The sequence below is a fragment of the Aureobasidium subglaciale genome (assembly GCF_000721755.1).
Source record: "Aureobasidium subglaciale EXF-2481 unplaced genomic scaffold scaffold_14, whole genome shotgun sequence".
Taxonomy (NCBI): domain Eukaryota; kingdom Fungi; phylum Ascomycota; class Dothideomycetes; order Dothideales; family Saccotheciaceae; genus Aureobasidium; species Aureobasidium subglaciale.
In genome coordinates, this window is record NW_013566981.1 from 541,558 (window position 1) to 556,229 (window position 14,672).

At 50.6% G+C, this 14,672-nt stretch overlaps 5 protein-coding genes across 5 annotated transcripts; 2 read left to right on the forward strand and 3 right to left on the reverse strand.

Moving 5' to 3' along the window:
- Positions 1 to 568: 568 nt before the first annotated feature.
- Positions 569 to 2,059, reverse strand: AUEXF2481DRAFT_6237 (uncharacterized protein; the record flags this gene model as incomplete). The annotated part of the gene is made up of 3 exons (XM_013487032.1): positions 569 to 1,392; positions 1,494 to 1,637; positions 1,714 to 2,059. 3 exons carry the CDS (start codon positions 2,057 to 2,059, stop codon positions 569 to 571), a joined length of 1,314 nt encoding a protein of 437 aa, XP_013342486.1.
- Positions 2,060 to 2,361: 302 nt separating this feature from the next.
- AUEXF2481DRAFT_41364 (uncharacterized protein) lies at positions 2,362 to 5,441 on the reverse strand. The gene is made up of 2 exons (XM_013487135.1): positions 4,788 to 5,441; positions 2,362 to 4,736 (listed from the first exon to the last, which is right to left on the reverse strand). The coding sequence occupies exons 1-2, from the start codon at positions 5,012 to 5,014 to the stop codon at positions 2,396 to 2,398; spliced, it is 2,568 nt and encodes an 855-aa protein (XP_013342589.1). The 5' UTR covers positions 5,015 to 5,441; the 3' UTR covers positions 2,362 to 2,395.
- Positions 5,442 to 5,603: 162 nt separating this feature from the next.
- Positions 5,604 to 6,859, forward strand: AUEXF2481DRAFT_89970 (uncharacterized protein; the record flags this gene model as incomplete). Its single annotated transcript, XM_013487213.1, has 3 exons — positions 5,604 to 5,648; positions 5,707 to 6,055; positions 6,135 to 6,859. 3 exons carry the CDS (start codon positions 5,604 to 5,606, stop codon positions 6,779 to 6,781), a joined length of 1,041 nt encoding a protein of 346 aa, XP_013342667.1. The 3' UTR covers positions 6,782 to 6,859.
- A 171-nt stretch (positions 6,860 to 7,030) lies between these two features.
- Positions 7,031 to 10,073, reverse strand: AUEXF2481DRAFT_109398 (uncharacterized protein). The gene is made up of 2 exons (XM_013487269.1): positions 9,703 to 10,073; positions 7,031 to 9,654 (listed from the first exon to the last, which is right to left on the reverse strand). Exons 1-2 carry the CDS (start codon positions 9,879 to 9,881, stop codon positions 7,230 to 7,232), a joined length of 2,604 nt encoding a protein of 867 aa, XP_013342723.1. The 5' UTR covers positions 9,882 to 10,073; the 3' UTR covers positions 7,031 to 7,229.
- Positions 10,074 to 10,262: 189 nt separating this feature from the next.
- Positions 10,263 to 11,678, forward strand: AUEXF2481DRAFT_6241 (uncharacterized protein; the record flags this gene model as incomplete). Its single annotated transcript, XM_013487033.1, has 4 exons — positions 10,263 to 10,383; positions 10,439 to 10,566; positions 10,618 to 11,561; positions 11,615 to 11,678. 4 exons carry the CDS (start codon positions 10,263 to 10,265, stop codon positions 11,676 to 11,678), a joined length of 1,257 nt encoding a protein of 418 aa, XP_013342487.1.
- Between the last annotated feature and the right edge of the window lie 2,994 nt (positions 11,679 to 14,672).

The window sequence follows — 14,672 nt, forward strand, 5'->3', positions numbered from 1 at the left end:
ACGCATCACAGCAGACTTCAGATGCAAACTTGCAAGTGAAGGTGATTCAGAGATGGCAAGAGCTAGACGCCTGGCCCCCAAGCCCTTGTCTGCTACCATCCTGCTTCATATCTTCCAATCCGTCCGCGATGTCTAGCAAACTTCTGTACAAGTCTCCAAGACACCGATGCTTTTATCGTCATATACAAAGTCGCAAATATGATGCCCTCGGCTCCAATATTCAGCTGGACTAAGCGATTTATCTACCGGGATTCGCATTATGTGGACGGCCTCTTACCACGCTTGTCCGATCGCGAAGACAACATCGTCATCTTCAGAGTCATCAAGAGCTTCGCGATATGGAACGGATGATCTGTGAGCTTGCAGAGGCAAGACCGGCAGCATGGAAGTCTTTGCTAACTGTCGAGGAAAATGGAAAGCCTTCGGGATTTACTCACGCATAGCTCATCAGTTTCCTCGAAGAAGTGACCCAGAGCTCGTGTATGACAAATCATCAATTCATAGAATATCAGAAAATCATGGTAAGTTGGCACCAAAAAGATATATGGTGTATGGCGGCACTAGAGCCCTAGTCCCCTTGACTGGCTTCAAATTCCTTCTTGATCTCATCAAGATAGCCGTCCACGGTCAAGACATCAATAGCCGTAGCGGCCAACGCCGTTCCAACCATCAATGCCTTCTCATGTGCCTCTTTCGTCCTGCTCGCTCTTGTAAAGTCCGGTGTATGCGGTCCACCACCTTGCTTCCCATCCGCATCTACACTTTTAATCCAGAACCCAGGACTAAGCGACGGCATAGCATGACTGATATCCCCCTGATCTGTACTCGCCTGTGTCGAACTAATCAAAAGCTCAATTTCCGGCCTCTGCATCTTTCCCCCCAATGCTTCGAAGTACTTTGCGTATCCCTTTCCCAGAGCAGCATTAGGCACATGATCCAAATACCTACTCTGCATCTTCGTTTTCAACTCCGCGCCCGTAGCCACAGCAGCACCTTCAAAACACCTATCCACCCTCTTCTTCAACCCCTCCAATCTCCTCTTACTACTCGACCTTACCACAAAATCTCCTGCTGCATATGCATGTATGATGTTGGGTTTTGCACCTCCTGAAGTGATGCATCCTTGTATGATATCTCCGGGCTGAGTTTGTTGACGTAAGACGGATAGAGCGGTGTAGGCTGTTATCATGGCGTCGAGGGCGTTTATACCTTCCCAGGGTGCTGCGGCGGCGTGGGCTTCTTTGCCGTGGTATGAAATTGAGAAGGCAAGGTAGGCTGATGTGCGGACCAAAGAGGCGTCGGGTGTTATGCCGGGGTGGGAGATTAAGGAGATGTCGACTTTGTGATCTGTGTATGCTCCGGCATCAAGGAGTTTGATTTTACCGCCGCCACCTGTCTTGCGACATTAGTACGGTGAATATCACGGTCGGGGAATACTTTCTGCTTCTCCCGTGTCTTGGGGGAAAGCCCTGAGGAGAAAAAGCAAAACATACCTTCCTCGGCGGGTGTACCAAACACCACGACTTTGCCCTCGATTCCAAACTTCTCCATCACATGTCTCGTGGCCAAAGCAGCCGAGATTGAAGCAATAGCGATAAGGTTATGCCCACAAGCATGTCCAATGCCCGGTAATGCATCTGGCCTTCTATCAGTACTCTCCTCCAGGACAAAAACTTCCTCCTTCGCTCACAAACGATGAAAGAGCTCACTCACCATACTCGACATTAAAACTCACAACCTTCTGCTTTCCCTTCTCCTTGTCAACTCCCTCGTTCTCAAAGGAAGCAATAAAAGCAGTCTCAATCCCATAAGCATGTGGTTCAACCTTCCACCCATGCATTCCCTCAAAGAAGTTTACCAGCAACGTATAAGCTTTGAATTCTTTGTAATTGAGCTCAGGATGATCGTGGATTGCTAGACTGATGCCACCGAGTTTTGGACTCAGGCTGTTGATGTGGGTGGAGATTGTGGAGAGGTAGTTGGGTGTTGTGGATTTTTTGGCGATGGTGTCGTTTGGATGGGGGATTAGTATGTAGTCGTCGTCGATGAGGTTGGCCATAGTTGCAATTGGATGGACTGTTCAATTAGCTTGTTGAATCTCGTTGTATGGGAGGTTGCGACAACCTGGGGTTGTGAGGTCGTGATGCGGAGATATGGGGAAGACCTCGGCCGATAGGGCAAAGATAGGCGGTTTCGAGAGATCACCATTAGATAAAGTCACCATGTCTACGAACTCATTGTCACAGAACCGGATGTCTGACACGAGTTCTATATCGTCTTGCTTGTGTTACGAAAAGTGGGAAAGGTCGAAAGTGAAGTCTTGATCTGAGTTCGTGCATTATAATCTTCTTCACTGACTGACTACTTCACCATGCTGCACCTATGGGCCCGATCCTCACAACGCAACACCAATCATCTCAGTGCTATGGTGGTTGCTTCCAGCTGATGGACTGTCTTCCATCACGACACTCACTCCACGCACCTCAGCAGCCAAAACCAATCTAGGATCTATCATCTCTGCTACATCAATCTCCAAGAAACCGTCGTCCTCATCGTCCTCATCTTCGTCACCAGTGATCATCTCGAACTTATCAAACAATCTGCGACCTTGGCTGTCATACTGCTTGCCGGGGATATCACGTTTTGCCAATTGCAGACCCAGGCTTTTGTTGTCGGAGACGTGTTGGATGGAGGCGGTGCGGACAGGAGACATGGCAGGTGCCCAGTTTGTGGCGGCCGAGACTTCGAAGCGTGCAAAGGCGATGATTGCGCCTGGCACAGTATTCTCGTTGGTCAGAGGAGGCAAGGTGGAGAGATCTGATGGGAGAGCTGGTAAGTCGGCGGCGTCTGATGACTCTGCCAATAGCTGTGCAGTGGCGGCTTCCTGGTCGGATTCTTGTGCGCCAGCCGTTTCGTCTTCATCATCGCCGTAGTTGAGAGCGTCGTCGTCTGCACCTTCGTTGTAGTATTCGCTGTAGCTATTGTCAAGCTCTTCTTCGGTACGTTGTAGTTTGGAGGAGTCGAAGGGTTGAGAGCCACGCTTGCGCTTCTTGGTACGCTGACTGGGATCCCAGCGCTGGTAGAATGGGAAAGGTGGAGTCGAGTAGTAGTATTCCTCTTGTCCTGGTGCGCACTCCACGGCGGAGAGGGAGATTTTGGACTTCCAAGCGTTGACATCTGTAGGTCCGACCTCCTCTGCTTCGACTGAAGGTTCCCGCATAGGGGTAGTAGCAGTGGTTGACTTTGTGACTGGTTTGCGCGTAGGTGCGGCAAGCTTTGCTTGGAGGCGTTGTCTGTCAGCGTCATTCTTAGGAGCGCGGACACCAAGTGAATTGAACAGTAGACGATTGGAGCTTGCGAGATCGAGCCTAGCTCTACGAACTTCTGGCTGCGTAGAGACTGTGCTGGGTCCGGCGGTATCCATGATGACGTCCTCTGAGGGGCTGGATATAGCGGAGAGATCGTGATTGATGTCAACACCGCCAGACTGTAATGAGGCCAGAAGGGCTTCTCTTTTCTGATTGAACTCTTCAGATTTGGTGTCCGTGAGTGGCTTCTTGCCCTTTGGCTTGACCTTGAGTTGTCTTGGCACCATAGGCATCGGCTTCTTCACTGCAGGGACAGGTGGGACAACTTGTTCTGTTTGCTTAGTCTCGATTTCAGCGTCAGATTCAGAGTCGGAGCTTGAGTCGGAGCTGGAGTCAGATTCCGAACTAGAGGAGTCTTCATCATCAGAATCAGAGTCTGAAGCCGAGACACGGCCTGCCTCGTTGGCCTCTCTCCACTTCTTGAGATCCTGGCGGTTCGCAGTCGCAGCTAGATGACCCTTTGACTTGAGCCAAGCGAGCTTCTTTGCATCGCGGCGACGCCGGTTTCTAGCACGAGTCCGCTGCTTGCCGTCACTAGGGGGAGCTTGCGTTGTGATTGGAGCGGCGGCGGACTTTGATCGAGTGACAGGTGCAGGAGGTGGTTGAGCAGAATTGTCTTTGTTCTTCTTGATGGGCTCTTCAGAGGGAGCGTCGCTATCGCTGCCACTGTCGTTGGATCCGTCATCGTTACGGGAGGTGTCGCTCTCACTATCGCTGTCGCTTGAAGATTCGTCCGAGGTGCTTTTTGCTGACGCTTCATCAACGTTCTCGAGCAGCTTCATGTTGTTGTCTTCTCCAGCATCAGAATCATCGCCAGAAGATGGTTCAAAGTCGTCGTCTTCGTCCTCGTCTTCTTCGTCGTCGCCGAGAGCGCCGAAATAGTTGTCGACATTGTCGTCGTCGTCATCGTCATCGTCATCGTCGTTTCTGTTTTTGTCGGTGTCCAAGCCGTAGTCGCCTATGACCTTTGCACCGTTGTTACGGTATTCGGGAGCCATGAATTCTTCATCACCAAACTTGACACGCTTCTGTGTCTTGCTCTGTTTGTGGGCAAAGGAGACTTCGCGAGGATTGAGATGGGCAGAGGAGGCTCCATAGTCGAAGGGCGCTTCGGCATCGATGATGGCTTCGGAAACGGAAGGAGGTGGGCCAAAGTTGGCTAGTAGTAGAAGGGCATCTGATTCTTCCAATGTCATGTCTGAGCTGGCAGGCTTGCGAGGAGGAATCCTGATAGGAGGGTGCTTTCGAGCATGCGAGTTGTGGCTTCCGAAAACGACGCCATCAACAAGATGTCTGCCTTCTCTTGAGATTTGCGCTCTGCCTGCCAGCCTTCTGGCCTTGATGTCCTTGGTCTGCAGTGGCTGGATGCTATGCGAAGATCAGCCTTGTGCTGTGATGAAAAGAAAACAGCAGACATACACAAGCTCGTCATCCTCCCTCAAGACTTCTCCCAATTTTTGAAAGTGTAGCAGTTCGTAGCCACCAAGGTGGACGGTGTAATCCTCCAGACCCCAACCTTCGGCTTCCAGAGGAAAGTAGCCGCTAATCTTGGTGACCAGCTCGGCCGTGGTGCTGGAGCTATCAACTTTCCATAGCACCTTTATCGGTGGCAAGCGATTCCTCTGCACTTGTAATCGGATCCTCATGTTGTGTTGACTGTAGGAAAGTTTGACGGAGCGCAATGCGAAAAGTTGGAGATGGTGACGGCGTTTGCTTATCTCCACCTGAGACAGGCTGCAAACGGAACCATCATGAAAGCATCGAAGGCGAAAGCCGCAACCAAGAGCTTCGCCAGAAACGTCGAATCATTCTCGTTGGCAGACCAACTTTGCCATGTGTTTAGGTATCCATTGATCTTGCTATATCTTATCTGCCATGACATGTGTACAAGCTCGACCTTCGTGACAGCTCCTGCCGCTAGCTTCACCAAGACAAGACCAGGTCCACGGTTGTGCAGACTAGCAATACCACTGACAAGTGCAACTCGCGTAAGCTAATAATGGCTTGCATCAGTGGTTAGTAGCTCCGAGCTACATAGGTGTGAAGCTGCTTGTCAGGCACAAAGGCAGAAGTGGATATCGCGAACATTTGATCGACGCTCGGACGTGTTGATTGCATCATCGTCGACAGCTTTCCGCCGGCCTCGCAAAGAGTTGACGAAGCCCGTTTCTCCGCCAAATGCCCGTCCCTCTCCCTTTCCTCTTCTCCCATCTCATCTTGTAATATCTAGTCAACATGTTCGCCAGATCAGTATTCCGTCCCGCAAGGACAGCGGCCAACGTACGTCTTCAATTGCCCTCATGCGCCAACTTCCGCCGTCCTCTGACACTCTTTCCAGCATGTCCGCCGCTATGCCTCCGAGGCTGCCGCAAAGTCTGGCTCCAACACCGTCCTCTACTCTGGTATCGCTGCCGGTGCTGGTATCGGCGGTTACATGTACTCGCAGCGTGCTCAGGCCGAGGGCCAGCACGGTAGCAAGAACGAGAGCGGCGCTTTCGGCCAGCCCGCCTCAAAGGAGGAAGAGTCCAACATTCCCAAGCAGGCCGCAAACCCTTCCAAGTGCTTCACTGGTGGTGACCAAGGCTTCGTCAGCCTGGTGCTGCAGGAGAGCGAGGTCATCAACCACAACACAAAGAAGCTGCGTTTCCACCTCCCCGAGGACAACGTCTCCGGTCTCACCATTGCCTGTATGTTGATTCTCCATCGCGTCATAGCCTTCCATCGGTAGGGCGCATGAACGTCAACTCATGACTAACTCTTTCTCAGCTGCTCTGATCACAAAGTACAAGGGTCCCGAGATGGAGAAGCCCGTCATTCGCCCCTATACCCCCGTCAGCGACGAGGACTCTGTCGGCTACCTCGACTTCATTGTGAAGAAGTACCCTGGCGGTCCCATGTCCGAGCACCTCCACAACATGCAGCCCGGACAACGACTTGACATGAAGGGTCCCATCCCCAAGTACCCCTGGGAGGAGAACAAGCACGACCACATCGCCCTGATCGCTGGTGGAACCGGCATCACCCCCATGTACCAACTCGCCCGCGCCATCTTCAAGAACCCCAACGACAAGACAAAGGTCACTCTCGTCTTCGGCAACGTCTCAGAGGAAGACGTCCTCCTCAAGCGTGAGTGGGAAGACCTCGAGAACCAGTACCCCAACCGTATGCGCGCCTTCTACACCCTCGACAAGCCCCCACAAGACTGGCCTGGCCCGAAGGGTATGATTACCAAGGACCTTCTCAAGACCGTCCTTCCCGACCCCAGCAAGGAGAACATCAAGGTCTTTGTTTGCGGCCCCCCTGGTATGTACAAGGCTATCGCTGGTCCCAAGAAGAGCCCCAAGGATCAGGGTGAGCTTACTGGTATGCTCGCCGAGCTTGGTTACAACAAGGACCAGGTCTACAAGTTCTAAGCCGCTTGCAACATACATCATCTTTCGAATCACCTCTTGTATATTAGAAACGAATAGAATGTCTTGCACCTACCACGATTACTGTCCGTTCAATGTCTTTGACAGGAAAGCCGTCTGAATTGGCAGCGAACATCTGCTACAGACGGATTTTGCATTGGCGTGACATGCCTAGGTGAAAAGCTGATTGTTTGCCGACGAGAGTTTCTGCTCGGAATACACAGGCCGGCTACATGAAACACTCCCGCTCATATTCAAGTTGAGAATCACAGGGGTTCTCGCACAGACGTGTGAATACAGCATACACCAGACCACGTCCCAATGGAGCAGAGTATTTGACGCTCAAGTTTGTCGTGTCCAATGGGCTAGCGAAGGCGATACTCAAAGACACTCAACCAAATCTATTCAAACCTCTCTATCACAACTCCAAAACCGCATCAAAAACCTCATCTCAACAAACAATACACCCCTTCCCATGCCCCATATCCTCCAACTCACCAATCCTCCCCTCAATCCCACCCACAGCCCTCTCGAAATCCCCAACATTAACCTCTACATCCTCAACCTTGCCCCTCAAACCCTCAACTTCATACTCCAATCTCGCTGCCAAAGTTTCTAATTCTTTAGCTCCTTCATGCAGAGCATCTCTCTCATCAATGACCAATGCATCACTAGCATCTCGTAAATCTTGTAGGTTTGCCGCGCTAGGGCGGTAAATGCTGTCCAAGTAACTTTGATCCTCGTCGGCTTGGGTGAGTAGGTCATGGGTGGCGAGGAGTTGTTGGCGGGTCCAGGTTCCTTCTTTGCGGTCTAGAGTTGCTATTTCTGCGCGTAGGGCTTTGAGGTCGGAGGATATTGTTGTTTCGTGCTCGAATTGTGATTCTAGAGATGTGTGGGGTAGAGGTGATGAGGGAGCTAGAAGTTGGGTGGTAGATGGGAGTATACTGCTCTCAGCAATGCTATAACTCAGACGCCGCGGATAGAAGCTGTCTGAGCGACTGCTGAAGTTCAATGTTTCGAAATCGCTGTAGGAGCGTATGTTGCGGAGCAGAGGTCCGATATCTTGAGCTAGATCAGAGGGCTGAGGAAGCACTTGTTTGAGGTCGTAGCCGTGGTAATCAGAGCCTGCTATGGATATTGAGGGCGCACCGCTTATGGTGCGGGAGATTGTGTCGAACATGTCGATATCGGTATCGTTGTCGCTTTTGTCTCCGTTTTGTTCTGCTCGCGCGTCTTCTGACTTTCTCTGTGGGTCCTCTACAGGGAACACGCTGTCATTGGTATTCAGGGGGCTATTGAAGAGGTTGTCGGAGTATTGAGCATCGTTGCGCCCGATACGTTCGAGTTTCTGACGATATTCTCGTTGTTCCAAGACTTGATCGAGATTTCCATTCGCCTCTTGTTGAACCTTTGGACTTGCAGGTGGTGATGTCGAGTTTATGCGGTGCAATGCATGAGGAGACTTGAAGTCTTGAGCCGATGAATCTGTAGGCGAGAGGGGTGAATCATCCTTCGAACCCTTTGGATGATGACCACGAACAGCATCTTTGAACTTTCCGAAGCCTCTTCTTCCATCGTTGAATAAGCCCGTCGCCCTTTTCGTAACAGAGCGATGGAGGTGTGTCTCTTCCTTGATAGAGCCTTCACCGTCCCTACTGGACGGCCATGTAGGTGATATTACATCATCAGACATTCCTCTTGCAGTTGTAACGGACTCTTGCGTGTGCTTCCGCTCAATGCGACCGAAAAGTCTGTCATACTCCTCTGCTCTATGCTCCTTGAGATCGACGGACTGGTTCTTGAGAGGTTTTCCCAGCCATAGCCATTTACAGCGCTGACCGTACACCAGCTGCTCAAACCGATCAATGTAGGACGTCTCGATATCAGCGATACCTGCCTTGTCTCGCCTTCCGACAACCTCGGCCAACATCTCACCTCCCTTTCCGCTGAGCTCAGCTACGGTAGACTTGACGGCGCGTGGTACCGACCATCCTTCAGCACTCGCTGCTTTTGCAGAGATTCTGTGCAGTCTATCCAGGGTATGCCGATCAAGCCTTCGAGTTCGCTCAAGTCGTTGGGATTTCTGGAAGTGTGATATTCCACGCTTCATGCCTTCGACATCGAACGGATCTTTCGGTACAGGTGCACCGACAGCACTTAGACGATTGCGAGCACCCATCAACAGACCAAGCATGGCAGCGACAGTAGTAGGTCCAAGGATACCGTCGTGCGGTTCCATGTTATAGAACTCGGCACCGATGTCGAGCCACCAGTCGTTGGCTGCCTTTTCGGTGATGTCGCATAGCAAGCCATCCACGTAATCAAAGTCGAGTTTGTCAAATATGTTAAGAGCGGCCTGGCACAGCTTGACAAGCTCGATGACTGCGGTATGGATCGGATTCTTGTCGCTTGTCTTGTACAGCTGATGGAATTTCGCAGTGGTAGCACTATTCGGTGCGGTAAGAGTAAGTCCGACGCGTCCAGAGCAACCCATGCGCTTGAGGTTCTCAGCGACAAAGTAGTCGAAGCGATGCTTTTTGAGATCACCGTCTGGAACCGGAATGACATTCAAAGACGAGGGAAAGCCAGACAGATTCGTGATCATCAGTATACCGAGTGGTGTTTCTTTCCGTCGTGCATGGTATTGGTTCAAAGCCTTGAAGTAGACTCGTAGACGCTGTGACCAGCCAGACTCGTCAGTGGGGACGCTCAAGATACCAACTTGAGCGACATGTTGCGGATCACCTGTAAAGGTGGTGATGACAAACGTTGGATGAGTGCGAGAAGTAGCCCATTGCTCTACGACGTAGATTTCATAGCCTGGCAGTTCCTGGTTTCTCTCGACCACTGTGACCCCAGGATCTTCTTCCAAATACCTTGACAGGATCAGTTGCTGCTCATGCTGTTAATCCAATTCAACTCACCTGAATGCGATGGGATCTGTGAGAACAAGACGTTGATGTGTGGGTGGTTTTGAAGAGTCGGGTTTAGGAGAGTGTTTCTCTGCGTCATTGTTTTTAGACTCTTCGATCTGTGTTACAAGTACGACATTCTGTCTATGAGGACCCGGAGGCCTCTCTGTCGCCGAAGCAGGAGTGCTCATGAGCGCTTAGTTGGTGAAGTGGAGGCAGTATCATTGTCCTGGCATTTGAATGCACTTTAATATCACCTGGCTGAACAGGTGGTGAAAGGTATGATGTGGTGGAGTTTATTCCTTGATATTGGATGTAGAGAAACAGGAAGACGACTTGGTGTGCGGCAGGATGTCTTCTGATTTGTTTGTGATTGACTTGACCCTGAGGTGGTCGAGATTCGAGCGGGTGGCTCAGTCGCTGGGGCCTTTCGGCGAACCTGTCGACCCCGCGGCACGTCATCTTGGACCTTCGTGGACGGCCTGTTGCAGTAACACCGAGATGGGCATCGTTCTTGCCACGACTATTCACCACCTGATACAAGTTTCGAGAGAACCTTTACCCGATGCGACATGGAGGCACTGCGGCTGGAGCAGGATAAGCTGGACAAGAAAGGCAACCTCTCAAGGACGATCGAGGATGTGCAAAAGACGATTGACCTGCTCGTTGCCGCACGAGCGACGATAGCTGCCGGTATGCACGCCGACACGACTCTGTCCAAGCAAGAAGTATGCTAATGATACGAAAGATGGGACCTCGTGCGCGCCAACACTAGCCAAGCTGAAGCGACCGATAAAGGCTTCACTTGATCAGGTCAACTCGGACATCAAGGACATCTACTCGGCCCACAAGGACTACTCAAAGGCCTTGGATAGGGTGAGTGGAGGGTTGCACTATGCCAGAGTCTTTCTTACTGATCCTTCGCAGAAATTCAAACCACAATCCATGCCTGCTTCCCACAACGATGCCCTCTCATCGCAACCCGCCCTCATCAACCGCGCCATCGCCATGCACCTCCTTCGCGAGGGTCAGTTCAACGTCGCTCAAACCTTCATATCAGAAGCAAACGCAAAGCCGCATAGTGCCACATCGAATGGTAGCAATACAAAAGACGCTCATGATTGGGATAGTCTCATGCAAGACGCCGATGGCACACCCCTTTACGACATAAATCGCGACAGCGCTGGCGCCCTTCAGTCAAGGTTTGCCCACATGTACCTCGTCCTCGATGCCCTACGCAAGAACCATAACCTGAATCCCGCCATTGAATGGGCTCGCCAACATAGTTATCAGCTTGAGCTCAGAGGTTCGAATCTGGAGTTTGACCTGTGCCGGCTCCGCTTCGTCGAGCTGTACAGCCAGTACGACCCTGACGACCACATGTCTTGCCCTTTGAAAGCCCTCGAATACGCCCGTCAGACTTTTCCTAATTTCTCTGCTCGCTACATGCGTGAGACTTCCTCATTACTCGGCTCTCTGGCATTCGCTCCAGCATTGACTTCATCACCATACAAGAGCGTCTTCTTCAATGACGACGCCTGGGAACATGCCGCCTCTAGCTTCATCCGCGAGTTCTGTGCCATGCTGGGTCTCAGCGAGAAGAGTCCTCTATATACCGCCACAACAGCCGGAGCCATTGCTCTGCCCGTACTCGAAAAACTCGAGCGTGTCATGGGCGAAGTTGGAGGCCAGTGGACAAGTGTCAACGAACTGCCTGTCGAAATCCCGTTGCCACATTCATATCTGTTCCACTCTATCTTTGTCTGTCCTGTCAGCAAGGAGCAAGGAACTGATGCCAATCCACCCATGATGTTACCCTGCGGTCACATTATCGCAAAGGAGTCACTGGAAAAGATTAGTAGGGGCAACAAGTAAGTCTCACATCCGTCAACTCTCAGAACGACATACTGACATTTTCGAGAAGGTTCAAATGCCCATACTGTCCAGTCGAAGGACACCCCAAGGAGGCCAGGAAGGTTTTCCTGTAGTTGGTTCCTCCCCGGTCTCATTTTCTCTTCTCGCATCGGAACCATGGAGGAGAAGTTTCTCCTGACTCTTTGTCTCTACCATATTTTGCATAGCATCTGGCGTTTGATTCCTCAATTGGGACATCTCGGTTCGGTCGCAGGGCGGGCAGGAAAGGACTGTCTTTCGACAAAGGAGCTGAAGAGTGTCTTTCTTCCTACTTTCCTAGTACTTTGTATACAATCTATTGAATGTGTTTAGCACGACACGAACAAGCCATAAGAACTGCGTACAGCGAATTTCAGACTAAGGTAACAGATAATAGCCGCTGGTCACAGGCGAGAAGTTTTGTCATTAATACTACATCTTCAAACGTGACTCTGCAGAACAGCTTAGGCACTTCTCTCGCGTGCACTTCTATTAAAGTCACCCTTTTGAAGAGCTCACTCCCGAACTTCAATGAGAGGATCAAGGAGCTAGTGTCTGTTGGACGACAGAACATGGTTCCGTTACTCTTCTTTACGTATACCTTATTTATCTTATGCCTTGATGTTTCTTCTATGCATACTTGCTATTTGCATCTTGTAGACTCACAGTCGAGACAGATTGCTCGTACCGGGTTCGTCAAAGGACAGATAACAGGTCGAGTATCCTATTCACCCTCTCCCTAATGTCGTTCCTGCCTGATAACAAGCGGGAACACGACCAACTCCAGCTTTCTTGTGAGCTCGTAGTGATATGGTAACAATAATGGTACATTCAGGTGGCGTGAGTTTGTTTGTAGCGTTGAGAGGGCTAAGAGACAAGATATTCAGATATGGAGGGAAGGAGATATGAGACTGTCCAAGAACAGAGCTCGATGCTAAGAGACGTTTCAACATTGTGATGTTTGTCATCTACTTACATTGTCGAGTACGAGATACGATCATCAAGACTTGGCTCTACTCTTCACTTACCATCTTTCTTCATTGTCTTTTCTTAGTTCTGACTGTCAAGCCTTCATCATGTTTCACCATCAGATTATCCACCGCCTGAGAGGTCGAGCTTATACTGCACGAGCGAGTCACGTTCTGCGATGCATACGGAAGAGAGCTTTGATTTCCCCGTATGATGCTTTCCTCCTATGCAGTGACGCGGAGACGTGGTGTTTCGAGACGAGCCGGACTTGTAGCCTTTGGGTCTGGTGGGAGGATTTGAGGTCCTTGCGTGCAGTTGCTTATTTAGACCTCGGTTGTCAAGAATTAGAGATTTTCCTAGAGAAAAACAGTCTGTCAAGGATACCTTTATTGACCACGAGATGTACGGTTATGATGAGATGGTTGTAGAGCAAAATCGCGGTGTGTTGATCTGTATACCATTCCCTGATGCCAAAGGCGTAACAGATCGAGACAAAAGACTAGCCCCACCATGTACATATGCATGCACGCGCGAGCATGAATCGTGGACTTTTAGTCTAATGTAGTCTATGCAGCATATACAACAATGCATACTCCTACTCTGTCGAAGGGAATTTCTCCGGGAACCTGCGATACGAAGATATCAACGCCAAACATTCTATTCTTACCACGATCTGATCATGTGGTAAAGAGCATACCAAGAGCCTACCGTCCGCGTGATCAGAGAAGACGCCGCTTGTTATCTGGACAAATCATTGTATCAAGGGAAAGCGTCAAGATTGTACTTTACTGATAAGATCTCTCCCATACGTAAAATCCCAGCCGTTGCTTGTCCCTTTTGTATGCAGGTTCGTCGATCTTGGGTTTAGCCTTGCTCCTTGTCCCAATGCAAAGGACATAGCTACTTCCGAGGCTCAGAGAAACTCAGATAGATTGCTTTGTGCCCTTTGGCGGGGGTCATCTTGTAGATCGTCGTGCCGCTGCTATCTTGCGGTGAAGCATTCGAAAGTCATTTAGTCGCCTTTCCCTTGCGGTGAAGCAATCAAGTGTGGGTGGGCTTGGTGGAGGTGTCTGAACGATGGCATGTGAATGGTCGGAAAGGAAATGTTGCCTAGAGTGGGTGGAGGTTGACGGGATCTTGGTTTGGAAATCATGTCGTGCAACCGCGTCGCTTCTGATTCGTTGTCATGGGATCTATTTCTCCAGAGTTCCTGCGGTTGTGGCTGGCTGGAGTTCCAAATGTGCGATGCACTGATCAGTAGTTGCAGGCGAACAAGGGTCTTGTTCTCAGACAACCATCGGAGCTTTTCGCCTTCGCTTTACCGCAAGGGTCGTGGTTCATGTGATGGAAATGCATACGTACTGCCTGCATAGTGAAGGTATGCTCCCGGCGGGGTGTATGAGATAGCCGAAGGGGTACGTAACAAGCTAGAATATCGCAAGATTTGACTTGTCGTAATGTTGTTATGAAGAAGGATATTAGTTTGGGTCAAGCAACACTATCGATGCGAAACAGACAGAATGTAAACAAGGGAAGAGCGACTTTGATTGGATGACCGATGACCAAGCAGATGCACGCCATGCGATTTCATGCGACTACTTTACGCCATTGAAAAACTCCTCTCCTCGAATCCGCTTGTGCTCTAAGCCTCCCGAGTCTGTTGCATGATTGCATGTGTGCAGGCTTGCTGGTGCTGCTTGCTGTTCCATCGCTCGCGCCTCCTTATCTGTGCTTGTAGGGGCGCCAAACGAGTCCCGAGTGTTGAGATTGACAGGTCAGCTATTACCACCATCCTGTCCGTGAGAATCTGCTACGTCTTGAGGCCTTCAGGCATGACATGCGAGTTTTGGACACAAGTCAAACAAACACAGACCATGGTTATCGCAGTCGTTCAGGATATGTGAAGTACGATAAAAGTAGTAACCGTTCTTTGCTCACGATCGGCAATCGACGGTTTCACTGCCGACAGCCGCAATCCCAATTGAACGCTTTCTTCTTCCTGCCAGCCGCAAAGAAAAAGGGCCCATGCGAAATAGAGAACAGCCATGACGCCTGGCTGGGCCTTTTATCCCAAGTTTCACCAACTTGCCGTTCTCGTTTTGCGGCTGTTGCAAAACCTT